Here is a 16,195-nt window from a genome sequence, read left to right on the forward strand (position 1 = left end):
CAAGTTTAACGTAGTATATCAATCAACAAAACATTTAATTTAAAAAGGCAAATGTCTAAACCATTGCAGCATTTATTTTGTTTTATTTTATTTAAAAACTAATTTAAAAAGTTAATTTTTTTGTTGTCAAAATTGTCCTGAATGACTGGCTTGGCAAAAATTGTTTTCTTTTATCTTGGATGTAAAGCACTTTCTGACGCTTGCTCTAGAAAGGTGCTATAAAAATAAAGTACTTACTTACATTTTTTTTTTTTTTGAGGTACTGCATTCTCTTTTCATCTGTTTTTTTTTTTTATTATTCAATTATTTATTTTTATTTTATTATTTCATGTAGACTTTTTAAATATTTTTTATTGAGAACAAGGAACAAAAGGTCATCATGGGTGTTACACATTCAAGACGATACAATTTCCATACATTCTCTGTACATTTCGTTTACAATTCCCAACCACTGGTCGCTTGTTGGAGGGTCAACCTGAAACCATTTACTTGTTATGGCTTTCCGACTGCTGGCTAAAAGTATTTTTAATAAGTATTTGCCTTATTATCTAGAACTGTTTTAGGAATTTTTGTGTGTTGAATGATAAATTCAACTCCTCCCCTAACATTTTCCCAATTTCAGCTGCAACCATGTAGACTATTTAACTAGAAAATAATTTGTATTGATAAAAATGAAGATGAATATTTATTTTTTTGTGTCATTAGCTTTATCTAATCTAATCTATCTACAAATAATAATTGTTTTCAAACAAGTTTCCCAGGCAGTCTTCCATTGGCCACTACATACAGTAGATAGTGCTATGCCAGATTCACAACATTGGTTTAGCTGATGTTACTTGCTAGGATGGGTTGGAATGATTAAACAGATCAAAGTTTACACTTTGCAGGAAATCAGGCTACACATGACTTACTTATAACTGTCTCTGAAAATTAACCTCCAATAAATGTCACACTTCATCTTTAAATGATGAATATGTCCAGTGAATGCGATCATGTTTTGATAGAGATTTTCCTGGCTCTCTGTTGGAGCCGATAGCAGCAGGTGTTAATACAGACAGCTCTGTCAATCATCTGAAGGCTCTCCACCCTTCGTTGGGAGATTGCCCACCTCTGCAGCAGGGGACAACATCGCTGCTGGACTCGGCAGCAGATGGCCTGTCCTCCACATCAGTCAAATGCAGAGTAAACTGGCCCTGGATTGGCTCCCTTGTGTTGAACGCTTCACAGTAGTGGCCAAAGTGAAAACACAATGAAAGAAATTATGATTTTTACTCGGCCTGAATTGTGTCATATTTTCTGTATATATATAGCAGAGATGAGGCTTTGCTTAAACGGAGAGCCAGGAGGAGTAGGCGGCGAATGCCATTTCACAAAATCGCTCTTTGCCTTGATGTGACCTGTCCCTCGGTTTATTCTTCGGTTTGGTCATCTCTCAGCCACGGGTGTCTTGTGAGAGACATAAATCTTTATCTAAAGAGTGAATGATTGGCGAGGCAGAGCGCAGGGCCCTGTTTCATGCTCCAGTGCTGCACAGGCTTTAAGCTCTTCCCTTCTCCTCTCCTCATCTCTTCTTTTTCCTCCTTCCCCGGTTCCTTTTCTTCACAGCCCACTGCGCGCTGTCTGTTTCTCAGCCTCCCTCACTAGGCCCTCTCATCATAACACAATAAGCTGTGACACGCCACATATTTTCTCAGCAGACCGTAGTTACAGGGCTGGGGCTCAGGAAATGAGACATTATGCATCCTTCATGTCGTTTATATCGCTTTGCGAGGGTTATGAAGACCATATGTTAACCACTGTAAGTTTCGTCCTATGTACTGGCAAGTGAAATAGTGCTTCCTGCACCCGCTTCGGACAGATACGTTGGGTGTCTCATCCATCCTGATGCACATCTGGAGGGAATCAGGAGAGCTGGGAAGTGAGATTTCCCGCCAGGACTGCAGACTGGGAAGGGAAATGCTGCTCAAGTGGGAGGTGGGAGCAGGTGGGAGTGATGAAGAGATAAGAGAGGGTTAAAACTGTTGTTGACCAGTATGGGTCAGTTTTGGTCTTTTGAAAACAGTATTATTTTAAAATGTAGTCAAAATATAGTTCATTCAAATCATTTATTTTAGTCTATGAAAAGAGCATTTTACTTTACATGCCAAATTAATGCAAATATTAAAACGTTTTATATATATATATTGTTATTTGATGTTCTGACTAGTACTTAACTTAAGTTCACTGGTGCATTCACATCATTTAGTGCATAACCTAGATGTAATGTTACATTTATGATTTATGTGATTTATCTCATGTTATTGATTATGATTAAATTATTGAAACCACTAATATTCTTTCTAGATTTGGCTTTTTTCACTACTGGACTAATATCTTGCCGCATATTTTCTTGTCATGTTTTCATCAAGTTTTAATTAAAAATAGTTTTAAATTGTTTACGTACTACTAATGCACAGTGCACAATATATCTTAATATTAAGCTTAAAATGTGTTTTAATGACACTATTGATGAAGATCGTATGATCTTAACAGTATAGGTCTTATTTAAAATGTACCTGAAGCACAATCAAATATACTTCAGTATATCTGTAGTTGGACTTCAGTAATACTTCCGCACAATTAAAGTTAATTTAGTACAATTAGTTGTTCCAATTTAGCAGACTTTAAGTATACCAGTTTAGTATAAAAAAAATACAATTGCAGGGTAATTGTATTAGCATGTATTTGTAGCATACCTAGCATGAAAAAAAGGTATTTTAAATACATTTTAGTAAATTTTTTCTAGGGTATGCACATTTTTGGTGAATGTTACAGCTTCCAAAAAACCTTTAGTTAGCAAACATTTCAAAGTCACAATGTAACAAAAGTAGCAAACTATATTTTTCCCGTATTGTTATGTACATCTGAGTGAAAGGTAGGGATTTGAAAAAGTCAGCATTCACCACCAGAGAGAAGTCAGTTCAAGTTGACATTTTGAGTGAGAATGCACACAAAAGAGGTCACAAAATAAGAGGGAATAAATAAGTATAAATGAGGCATTCACAATAAGATCACTAACATGTATTTCGATAATAGATTTTCCATTTCATACTGACTTGAATCAGTCATTTCCAATGCTGAGGACAGATTGATATGCTTTTTCTTTGTAGTGTGAATGTGGTCTGACGTCACCTCTAAGCCATCATCAGTGATGTTGAAACATCTGGCCAGGGTTTGACCAAGAACTACTCGTGGGAAGAAATGAACAGGGAGTAGCACAGGGTTTCAAGTTCCACCAGAGCACCATTTGGCTGTATAAACACACATAAATACTGAATACTTTTTTCCTCACCACTCCCTTTCTCTTTTCGTGTATAGGAAGTGGAGATAACGATTCGAGTTTGAGAATCAATCTCTCATTTTATTTTTCTTCCTGCAAAAACCCAGCATTGAGTTCACCTTCAATCAACCAAATCTTGCTCGAGTCCAGACTTCAAACGACTGTACCTTTGCAAGGAGGCTGAAGAATGCTTGAGCACTCATTTGAAAAGTCCCAGCTCATCCCATTAAAACGCCCCATTGCTTTAGCTATGAGCAGAGACTTTCGTCTGGCAGTATGTATGCATTCAGTGACAGGCTCTGACAGATTGAAATGAAAAACTGGTGCACAGAGCTAGTTCATTTACTAGACACAGAGTGTAAAGTGTAAACCGTAATACCTGGAGAGAGCTATGCATTAGAATTCCCATTCATCTCAGTGGCAGTTGTGCAGCTAGTGCAGGATCTAATAGAAGAGAGCGATTGAGAATCAGTCATCTTTGCTCATGTGACCACGAAAGTTGCTTCTTTTGTAGTTAGTGAGGAACATTTACCCTAAAAGTGCATGATAACCAGCCAAACTGTGTATGATTGTTAATTAAAACCATATTGCTGTATGAGAGATTGTTCAGGTCTCCAAGAAGACACACTTTTTCCCCCTGATTAGTGGGGTAAAAATGCACTTGATATGGAATGTGACGGACATTTTACAGATCTAATTTGTTTCTAAAAGATGCTCTAAGCGTATTTGAGATGATCGTGGCAAATAGTGTCTGTCTCTTCCTCTCTCAGAGGAAGATTATTTTGAAATTAAGGTCCTCAGTTTGATCTGCTGTCACATAATTTCCATTGCTCTGAGGCACGGCTGCATGATAACTAGTGAAAAATAAATAGCTTGAGTAAGATATTAAAACCAGACTCGATTTTGGTTTTATCACATTATCATGCTCTACTCTTTATTTTCACCTTGTTTCAGCGGACATCTTGATTAGATAATTGCTAGTATTATGTTGTTCTCCAAGCTTCCACATGCTTACCATATGCTATATGATGAGACCTCCTGGCACTCGTAAAAAAGACATCTCTGAACTTTATTTTTTGGTTTAGCAGTCTTGTGCTCAGCTCCATAATATCTTGTTCACATGTTGCCATTTTTGCACTTAATAAATTACTGTGCCTTAATCTCCAGCCAAAGTTAAGCTTTCCAACCAATTAATTTTCCTTCACCAACTAGTCTTAATAAATTGGCTTTCCTCGTCATATATTATGACTCTTCAGAAATGGTGAAATCCTTCTCCTTTTCTCTTGGAAAAGAAACAATGAAATTCATTCATTCACCATTTTGACTGGCTTTCGTTAGAACATTTTTTCCATGAGCTTCATAATTAACCACGGCTAGTCTGTCAGCTGTGGATTCTTCTGTGGGATGTTGTCCGAAACCCAACTCTTTTCGCTCCACCTCAAGAGTTGTGGGCATCCAACTTTAGCTGGTGGTTGAGGGATCTGAAAAGCTAGCGCTTCAGCAGAATGTGAGGGTGAAGAATTACCTTTTGCGGTGGAAGTAAAGAATGATCAGTTACTTTTAGCTCAGAGCTAAAGAATCACACAAGGTAGTCTTTCAAACATGCAGTTTATTTTAGTGCATTAAAACCACCTTTCTAAGTAAGTAAGCAAACAATTCAGAAATACAAACCATCAGATGAGCACTGCAATGTGAGGAGCACTTTCAGTGGGAAAGAAATGGTTATATTTACCTTAAAAGATCAACTGCAGTAGAGAAAAAAAGGCATTATTTCCACCATTTTTCCTGTTTATGTGCCATACTGGCAACTTGTAGCTTCGAGGCAGAGAAAAACTTTAGCATAATCTCATGTGAGATGTTGTAGTCAACTGAACAAGGACTGGAAACATTACAACTGTAGCTGACATTGAATGGTTAGTGGTAAGAGTCTGTGTACATGCACATAGTCTGATAATGGCAAAACTCTTCAATCTTTTTTATGAGCTGCTTCCCATTCTTATTTTGTTTATTTGCTCAGTAACATTTTACCGCCATTTTCCATCAATACCATTGCTATTGTACCCCAAGCCACAACATAAAGTGCTCCATTCAAATGCATTATGTATGTTCATTGCTGCTGTTTTTATATGCCTGCTTCGAATGCAAAATCTTCAATTCTAGGGTCTCTGACTTGCTTGGTTTTCTTGAATATGTGCCTAAAAATATCTCCACTTTGGTATTTCTGATTATCAATTATCGCATAGTCTAGTATGTTACATAAAACTCTTAAGTGCAGCATCTCTTTTCTGATCTTTTATGAGCAAAACACATTATTTTAAATTGTAATAATATTTCCCAGTATTGCAGTTTTTACTGTATTTTTTTTGATCAAATAAATGCAGTGCTGGTGAGCATAAGAGGTGAAAATTAATATATGGTTCAGTTAAAACCCACAATACTGTATATGCACATATTTTACTGCAGTTATGGATAATGTAATTATGAGCATAATCATATTAGCATAATCACAGTATTCTGTTTACATGTGCTCCAATGTTATAATAGTACTACCTTAATCTTATTAAACGTAGCCAATCTTGAGGACAGTGCAGTATAAAATTAGCATTTAGGTCACTGATTGTAGTATTGCACTAAATTAGAAATACAATAGCTAGCAGAGGAACTTTGCGTGATCACTAAAGTCATTATCTCTCGTGCTTGTGCTACATAATGACCCTATACTTGTTGTGTGCATGTACTGTCTGTTTCTAGTTCTTTCGGTGAAAGGATTGATGTTGCTCTTCACTCTCTATCAGCTGTGAATACACAAACCACTGATGTACAGAGCCCACTGACAGGTAAAAGCGTTGCTCACACACTGGCGGTGAGGTGAAAAGCAGGGGACTTCACACCTTTGAAATGAGTGTGAAATGGAGTGTGGCACCTCTCACAGTTGTCTTATTCAACAGTTCCCACCTGGTAGCTGGCGGGGCTTTGTTTCTTCTTTATTCTTTGTTTCAGACCACAATGGAAACAAACTCAGCCCTCGTGTCAATCTGCAAACCCTGACTCAAGCCTTCATGAATACTAAGTTGCTGTACAGACTTCAGGCACTGCTAGCGTTAAACCTCTGCCAACTCGGAGCTCTGAGCTGGACGGCTCTTTCCAGCCAGCAAATATGGCTGCTTTACAAACCTTCTGCTTGACCTTTTCCAGTTGATCAGTCCAATCACCACATCCTGCAGGTTCGCCTTAATTCACCGCCTCGGTACAGATGGGCAAACACAGTTTTATGCCGCTTTCCATATTGGCAGTATAGATAAAAGAAAACAACCACCATCTGGACACTAAACAGATTGTAATTGCCAGTTACTGTGTCCTGTTTCATTTCATAAATGCTCTTTTCAATCTGCGATGCTTATCTTGCTTGCAGAATTTGTTGCTGGGGTTACTGGTTATTGCAGTCCTTGATTAGAGAGTTATTTTAGCATCCAGCATTGTTGTGGTCATTTAAGAAATTTTATTTTTTGTTTATATTTATGTTTAAATATTATTTGTCTGTGTTTTGTAAACATCATAAAGGCTGTGGAAATGAATTGGATGGCAATAGGCCGGAGAAATGGAGTGGCTCAGACACAATTTTTGATCACTTTATACATTTTGTTTGTGGAAAATCTCTTTGTTGAATGCATTTCGGTTTGTATAATTTGAATCTTAATTTTAAATACAATTTTTGTTGATCAACTATCAAATCAAATAAATAAGATCTAAGAGAATTTGTGTGGTGGAATGACAAGACCAAGCCCACCTCTTCCATGACCTAAAGAAAAGGCCAAAACAAGCATAATAGCTAAAAGAAATAGTTCCCATAAAAATGAAAATTGTCATTTATTGCTTAAAGTGATAATTCACTCAAAAATCATAATTATGTTATAAATAACTCACTCTCATGTCGTTCCAAACCCATAAGACCTCTGTTTATATAAAAATAGCAAAAACTACGACTTTATTCAGCACTGTCTTCTCTTCTGTGTCTGTTGTAAAAGAGTTAAAAACAAAGCAGTTTGTCATATCCAGTTCACAAACGAATCATTCGATGTAACCGGATCTTTTTGAACCAGTTCACCAAATCGAACTGAATCGTTTAAACTGTTTTTGGGTGAACTATCCCTTTAAGGTCATGTCATTACAAAGACCTTCATTCATCTTCGGAAAACAAATTATTATATTTTTATGGAATCCGAGAGCTTTCTGAACCTGCACAGACAGAAACACAACTGACATGTTCAAAGCCCAAAAAGGTAGTAAGGACATTGTTAAAATAGTCCATGTGACATCAGTGGTTCAACCTTCATTTTATGACACTACGAGAAGACTTTTTGTGTGCAAAAATAATTAAATAAATAAAAATAACTTAATTCAAGGTGCATCAAAGATTGAAATGCAAGAGAAGAAACTGTTGAATAAGCTCATTATTTTTGTTATTCTCCGAGCTTCATAACATTACAGTTGAACCACTGATGTCACATGGACTATTTTAATGAGGTCTTTACTACCTTTCTGGACCTTGAATATGGTAGGTACGTTGCTGTTTATGGAGGGTAAGAAAACTCTCGGATTTCATCAAAAATAACTCAAAATGTATTTTCTGAAGATAAACGAAAGTCTTACATGTTTAGAACAACATGAAAAGTTAATTAATGATTGAATGAAAAATAGAAGGGGGGGGGGGGCGCTATACCTTTAAAGGAAAAAAGAAATAAAATGGTTGTTTACCCATTTCCAAGTCCAAAACTGATTACTTTATAGATTAGATTGTTTTAATTAACATTTTATTCATTGTTAGTTTTTGTTTAGTTTTCAGTTTGTCTAATTTAATAATGACATTAAATTTAGTAGCACAATCTCGTGTTATTTCTATAATGGCATTTTAATGTTGACATTTGTAATTTAATGTTTATTTTTTTCATTGAATAGAATCAACACTATGGCTTTGTTTTTGTTTTTTTGGAGCTTAACGGGCAGTCAGTACAACCATACAACCAAGAGCTATATGTATATATACATACATACATACATACATACACACATATATACACACACACACACACACACACATACATACACACATACACACATACATACACACACACACACATACACACACACACACATACACACATACATACACACACATACACACACACACACATACACACATACATACACACATACATACACACACACACACACACACACACACACACACACACACACACACACACACACACACACACACACACACACACACACACACACACATACATACACAGTACAGACCAAAAGTTTGGAAACATTACTATTTTTAATGTTTTTGAAAGAAGTTTCTTCTGCTCATCAAGCCTGCATTTATTTGATCAAAAATACAGAAAAAAACAGTAATATTGTGAAATATTATTACAACTTAAAATAATAGTTTTCTATTTGAATATACTTTAAAAAAAAAAAATTATTCCTGTGATGCAAAGCTGAATTTTCAGCATCATTACTCCAGCCTTCAGTGTCACATGTAACATCCAGTCTATCACATGATCATTTAGAAATCATTCTAATATTCTGATTTATTATGAGTGTTGGAAACAGTTCTGCTGTCTAATATATTTGATGAATAAAAGGTTAAAAAGAACTGCATTTATTCAAAATAAAAAAAAATTCTAATAATATATATTCTAATAATATATTTTCTTTACAATCACTTTTTTATCAATTTAACACATCCTTGCTGAATAAAAGTATTGATTTTAGGAAAAAAAAAAAAATTAATGACCCCAAATCACTGACCAGTAGTGTATATTGTTATTACAAAATATTTATATTTTGAGATTTCATTTTTGGGTGAACTCTCCCTTCAAATAAATATTTATAGTGTATATTATTATATTATATGATTAGTTGTCAGTGTGACATTAGAATAGCAAGCCTTTAATTTTCATGCTGTCATGTTGATTCTGAAGTAAGCATACAGTATATACATTTAAAGTGGCTTTATGTGTAACAGATTGTTAGACTTCCCTCTCCCAATATGGCTGTGTTTAGTTTAGGAAGAGGTAAGATAAGACACTCTTCCTCCACCACTGCACTGGGATTTCACTGCATATTTTTAGCAAGACTCCACTCTTCTTTAAAAGTGCAAGGGATGATTTATAGAGGTCTCGTCTCATTTTTTCATGTCTCCTTTAACCCTGTAGTGCAGTATTTACAGAGTGTGAGAAAGACCATCTATACATTCTCTACATGTGTCTACTAAAACTACTAAGCAACACTGATCTAAACTCTTGCTCTTTGGATTCTATCACTATGGGCCTTCCTTACAAGCCCCATGAGGAACAGAATTACTGTTTGTGGAATATCTGTGTTACTGGCTGAGGAAATCAAACTGGCAGGCTGCTGCTGATGGCAGTGAGTTAGTACACATTGAAAGCAATCCAGGATTGAACAACGGGGGGCTTTTGGAAAGTGAATTCGCAGTTTATCAGCACAAATGTGTAATTACAGGTCTTGTTTAAATCTGCTAATTCCTTCTGTTATTTTTTGGAGGGGGCTCAGTTGTTTCTTTATTTCCATTTTCGCCTTTAAGAGGCTAGCCAAGTTGTTCAAAGTTATTTCGAGCCACAGATGGTATTTGTTCTGTTTGATGGGAAAATATTCTTGGCTGTGGGCCATCTTCCTTTCTGGCAACACCGAGGGAAGCAGGTATATGGTATTGTCAGAACAGGAAGGAGCGGATGTGAAAGGCCAAGAACATCCAGGAAGGTAATTATCGGTTGCGCTGGACAGTCACGAGTCTCATTTTAAGTTAAATGAGTTTATGGTTTGCAAAAATTCAGTTAATCTCTTCCATTTTAAACCACAGCTTAAACGTTAACTCAGCAAAATAGTTGTTTATATAGATTTTTTTTTTTTTTTTGCTGACTTGTTCCAGTGTCTAAGGTGTAATATGAAGCGCTGCTGCTGTGCTGTATGTTGTTATGAATGAAAAGCTAAGTCATTTAAGCTTGCAAATGAACTCCAAATACTTGTCTTGTAAGCAGATTTCTGCCTGTGTGCCCTGGAAAGGAAAAGGTATGAATGGAAGGAGTATGTCTGGATAATCCTGAATACATCCAGCACACATGCTTCAAACATGATGAATTGGGTGAGGAGAAGTCTTTAATTGTCAGAGGCAGGGAATGAGCCCATGGTAATATACTGTTAGGCTTTAATTGCTTTGAAGCGGCAGAGTGACAGGGGACTCTCCATCATGATGTATTAGAATGAAGAGCCAGGTGGCAGGTGTTCACAGGGACAGTTAATTACTTTCTTACTGTTATTGCACTTGAGTTGTATTTTCCATGAACTTGAGATTAAGTTTGCTAACTTTTTGGATTTAGCTATTATAGTTACAGCTGCTCGCTCTCTCTCTCTCTCTCTCTCTCTCTCTCTCTATATATATATATATATATATATATATATATATATATACTCTTTTTGTTCATATAATGAAAGTAAAAAGGACCTCAAACAACACACATTTTCATTGTAGAGACAAAAAACAGTATTTTGTGTTATTATTCTGAACAAAGAAAGTCATAAAGGTTTGTAAAGACATGACGATGAGGAAGTGATGACTGAATTATCATTATTATTCCTGTAAGTGATACTTACTAGTACTATAACAGTCCTATACTTATACTGTCATAGTACTAATAGTGTTTATTAATATTTTGAATAAGCTTTTATTTTAATATTTACAATTTTAATTATAATTTTATTAATTTAGTTTAAAAAGTGCCATTTTATATCAAATTTAAGCTTAAGCATATTTTTCCTTTGTTCATTTGTCAGTTTTTCATCAACTATTTGTATTCCATTTTAAACTTTATTTCAAATACTGAACTGTTTTTAATCGCTGTTGTCAGTTTTGTTCGTTTTTATGGTCACACTTTATTTTAAGGTCCAATTCTCGCCATTAACAAACCATTAACTATGACTTTTCCCTTAATAAACTCCTAATTTGCTGCTTATTAGTAGTTAGTAAGGTTATTGTTAAGTTTAGTTATTGGTAGGATTAGGGATGTAGAATTTGGTTATCCAGAATATGCTTTATAAGTACTAATAAACAGCAAAATGTTAATAATAGGCATGCTAATAAGCAACTAGTTAATAGTGAGAATTGGTCCCTATACTAAAGTGTTACAGTTTTCTTATATTTCTGTATAGCTTTATTTTATTTCAGCTTTTTTATATATATAATTTTCTACTTCAACTTAAACATTTATTTCTGTTAGTTGCCAAGTCAACATTTCTAAGTTTGAATCAAATATTCATATTTTATTTTATTTTACCTTTATTTCAATTACCAAAAACAGTCATTAGTCATTTAACCCTTTAGTCATGTGCTTCTGCGTCTTTAAGAAATGTCCTCTTCATGTGTTAAATGAGCAGTGCCTCTGATTGCTGTCCAGAATGTTGCATTGTGGAATTCTGTGACTGAAAGAACCCATTAGTCCAGCCTCCCTCACAGACTCATAGTATCCCAAGCCATGCCTCCTGGGGCCCTGGGGCCGCTCCTGACAGGTGGAGCTGCAGTATTGGTTGACTTAGGACAGGTCCAGGGCATGGAAGGCCAGCGGCTAAAGGCAAACAGTGAAGGCCAAAGGCTGGGGAGGATTACTGGAAATTTTACTGCTTGATTTGACATAATCTTAGTGACACAAGTGAGGAGAAGCCCATCTGGACTCCATTAAGCCCTACTGCAGTGGAATAACACGGACACACTGTGCCAGACTGAGAGTTTTATGTGTGTCCTTGAATTACTCAGTCTCTCACTTCTCTTACACCTCTCTTTGCTCTCTTATTCTGTCACTGAAACTTATTGCACATTTTTATGAACATGCACAGCTAAGCTAGCATTTAGTACAGGTTAGCATAAAATGTTATGCATTTCAGCGACTAATGACTGACAGTCCCAATAATATTGCTGACATTGTGACAGGCGCCACTGACCGTCCTCTGTGGTCAGCAGTACCAGCCACTTCCTATTCAAATCCTTAGCCATTTTTCAAAATACCTCTTCTGCAAGCTCTTCATTTATCCATAACCATAAAAGTACTTTCTAATCTCAAAATCATTTTTTAAAGTGAGTTAAAGAGACGTGCCCAAACCTAAACATGACTAAATTGACTAAATAAATTAATATAAAACAAAATAAAAGGTGTGGTTTCCAGACTTGGAAAAGTCATGTGAAATAAAAAAAATGAATATACAGGTTGTTTTTCTAGTTACGCAATTTTATAGTTTAATATTAAATTACTATTTCATATGTATTAATGTTTATTATGCTTTTTAATCTTTCATTAATCTTTCAAATGAAGGTTTATTGTGTGTATGGAAACTCAGTAATTTTCAGTAAACATTCAAATAAATTAAATTAATTGTAAATTGAATTAGAAACTTATCTTATTAATTCAGAATAAAAATGTAGTAGGAATTTATTATTGCACAGCTTGTGCAAGACAAGCATTTGTGATTAAAATTTTTATTATTTTTATTTATTTTTTACCATATTGTATCATGAGATAAGACCCCTACTCATCGGCTGGGATCATTTGAAGCTGTATTGAAACTTCAACTCGGACCTTCAACTCTATTAAACTCCATAATAAGGAGAAAAAAATGATTTCTTTTAATTTCTTAATTTCTTAGAAGGCCACCATTGAAGTATATTATATGGAGAATTTTTTTTTACATTACAAGTGAAGAAAGAAAGACATGAAAGACATCTTGGATGATGTAGGGGTGAGTAAATTATCAGGAAAACTTTATTCTGGAAGTAAACTAATCTTTTAAGTTCATTAAGATGTGGCACTGTATGTCCTCCTTACCCAGAGCTGAATACTATCCACAGAAACACAAGTGAGTCCACACAAATACTGAAGCTGCGTCAATGAGCCCACTAATTGCAGAGATGTTTGGATGTGGTGTTCGTTTACATGCCGTTTTCTCTAATTCAGATATCAAAGCCATCCTGTCAAGGCTAATATTAGATCAGTAACGCTTTAGCTATGGTATTTCAAAGCTATGACTTGCATATATATCACTTATTTGTGACACTGCTGCACATTAAGTGGTTGTGATTAAAGTATAATGGGAGGGTTCAGTAAGACAAAGACAGTGAGAGAGAAACTAACCATCTGCTGTGCAGCCCACTTCCTGGGCAGGGCGAGAAAGTGTTACAGTGAGGAAAGGGGGATGGGGAGGGCTGCACCAGCTGCTGGAGAAGCACTGGATGGGTCAATAAGACTGAGAGTGTGCCACAACGACCGGCAGCTTTAGTTAGGTAAGGTTACACCGGGATGGAGAGAGCAAATTTGGCGTCTCCATGGTCCTGGATGGAAGACAACATGCGCTGGCCTGGCTGTGTGCCCTGGGATCTGGATGAGGAGGATCTAGTGCAAGGTAAACTGTATTAATATGCTCATTTTGTTCAGACAGTCCTTTAAGAACAGCAAAGAATGTTAGCTTTAGCATCAAGTAGAGACTGTAATCCACTGGCTTTCGTCCGCCAGATGTGCATTGTCCCACTTACTACTGTGGAATTTGTTTTGGATTCATGTTTTAGCTGGTGCAGGATCTGTTCTGTATGTCAAGACATGGTGCTGTGGTTAGTAGAAGGCTGCTCATTTTTACCTCTTCGGTTGTGCCCTCACAGATTTTAGGACATCATTTGAAACTGAGCTCAGCAGTATCAGGGCATCTGACACCAGCGGTTCTCGCATACTAGGGCTGGTGAAAAGACAGAATCGCTTTGGATGTCACTTTCATAGCACAGGGGTTGAAAACGTTTCAAAAATGAGTAAGACATTTTTTTTATTTTATGTTTATTTTATACTTTGTTTTTTTGTTTTTTGCAATTGCCGTAGTCCATTTTCACACTGCATTTTTGAGTTTTGTTTAGTTATGAGCTAAATGAGAGGCCAAATAGAACCTTTAATACGTGTAAAATCAGCTAGATTTCCTCACTATCACACAGCACTTTTTTTAGTTATGAGCTAAATGTGTCAAATTGAGTAAGATCATTTATTTAATTATTATTTTTAATTATTAATTGTGGACATAGAGCGAGTGTGTTTTTGATGGTGCATTTTAGAGGGCACATTGATTATAAGCCTTTAATGAGAGGTATTTTAGGCCACTTGCGAGGATAGTCATCTTCCAATCGAGCCTCGCCAGCTGCTCTGAACGTCACTTGAGGCTGTTTGGGTTAAATCTTGCTTAAATAAAATCAATGAGGTCTCCATATTTAGGATTCATAGGTTGTTAATTTTACTATTTAATATAAAAAAAAAAATCAATTGCAGTAATTCTTCCTCATTGTCAGGCTCCACCTGACCAGTTCAATGTTGACCATCTCTCGCTGGGCAAGTTAACTGGCTTCCATTGGCTCACAAGGCGCCACATGTGCACACACTGATTATATTGTTTGGCCTGCTTTTCATAGCTTTTTCTCTCAGAATAACACTTTGTATAATAAAGGAGGTGTTACTGCAAGTAATGATTTATGTAGTCTCGCATAGCCAGACCTTCAGACTGACGGCTGAAGGTCTGGAATTTATGGCAGTTTTCCTTGGCTAAGGCCCGCCCATGAGGCCGTTTGACCAACATGTCAAATTATCAATCAAAGTTCGTTTTGTTCAGCGTCACATTTCGTAACAGACTGGTGTGTAAAACTCTCTGACGCATTTTAAAAAACTCCAGTGTTTAGTTGGTTCTGATAAGCGCTTGTCATCAGTAGTAAACACTATGGCTTTCTTCTTTTGTGAGGGGGTTTGGTGCCACGGCATCTTTGTTTCCAGGCAGAATGTTAAAGAATGTGACACACACGTCTCCTGGAAATACTGTAGAATTTAACCAATCCGATGACGACTTCGATACTCCCGAAGTGCTTCCACTTTTGTGTCCCATATGCATCAGACGTTTATCCAACGTTTATCCAACACACTCCCAAGAATTTCACTCACCAAGGCACATGTGCTGTGGTGATGTGACATTAAAAGTAATTTGATTTGATTTGATTTAATTCATTCACACGATTTATGCATGCTTTTTCTAGGAAACTGCATAATTCACAAAATGCCTATTTTTTTTGTTGCACATATTGGATGAGGTTTATATGTATGCCAGGTTGAAGAGTTTGATTCATTATCCGTGATTAACAATGAGTAAAAGTGATTCAGATGATTAACCGTGATTAAAACCTCTGCTGAAGTATGATCTATAGTGACGCCTGACTTTTTAAAATACTGTTCGCTGTAAAAACCCTGTAAAAGTTTCTGATATGATGTCATAATCTTTACCACTGAAAAGGGTTCTATGAATAAATGGCCTTCATTTGTTCATACAATGATACACAATCTTTAAACTGATAATGTGAATGAGAAAGTGATAACGTTTACGAAAACACAAAATAGCACATCTGAGACTTAGTAACAGAAATGATCTACAGAATAAAGTTTGAATGAAATCTATGTTAAGCAGTTGAGTCTGAATTAATTGATGGATAAAATGTGTGGATAAGGAGGAAAAATGTAGTTCTGTGATGCTTTGCAAGCAGTGTAATTATGTGAGTTTCTCTCACCTATAATCAATTGTCTTTTGTGTTCATCTTCATTCCATCTTTTTAAGAACTGTGGACTACTCCCCCACTTTCTCCCCAGATACTTTCATGTGCAAAGGGGATTCAGATTTAAGCTTGTGTTTTTTATGTAACCGTTGCTTAGCAACTAAGACGGTATTCTCTGAGCGAGTAAAGTGCCAATAGACACAACGCAGTCCCTCATGTGGATATGCTATATTATA

General features: G+C 36.0%; 1 protein-coding gene across 7 annotated transcripts in view; it reads left to right on the top strand.

Annotated features, from left to right (window-relative positions):
• The window catches only part of kaznb (kazrin, periplakin interacting protein b), a 137,683-nt gene that overhangs the window by 70,755 nt on the left and 50,733 nt on the right, over positions 1 to 16,195 (top strand). The window contains exon 1 of one of the 7 annotated variants that reach the window (XM_052569259.1): positions 13,650 to 13,795. The exons of the other annotated variants lie outside the window; for them this stretch is intronic. Coding sequence (XP_052425219.1) covers positions 13,693 to 13,795 — 103 coding nt within the window. The 5' untranslated portion in view covers positions 13,650 to 13,692. Of the gene's footprint in view, positions 1 to 13,649; positions 13,796 to 16,195 lie in introns of those variants that run through there. 7 annotated transcript variants of the gene reach the window in all.

The sequence above is a fragment of the Carassius gibelio genome, chromosome B11, assembly GCF_023724105.1.
Source record: "Carassius gibelio isolate Cgi1373 ecotype wild population from Czech Republic chromosome B11, carGib1.2-hapl.c, whole genome shotgun sequence".
Classification (NCBI taxonomy): domain Eukaryota; kingdom Metazoa; phylum Chordata; class Actinopteri; order Cypriniformes; family Cyprinidae; genus Carassius; species Carassius gibelio.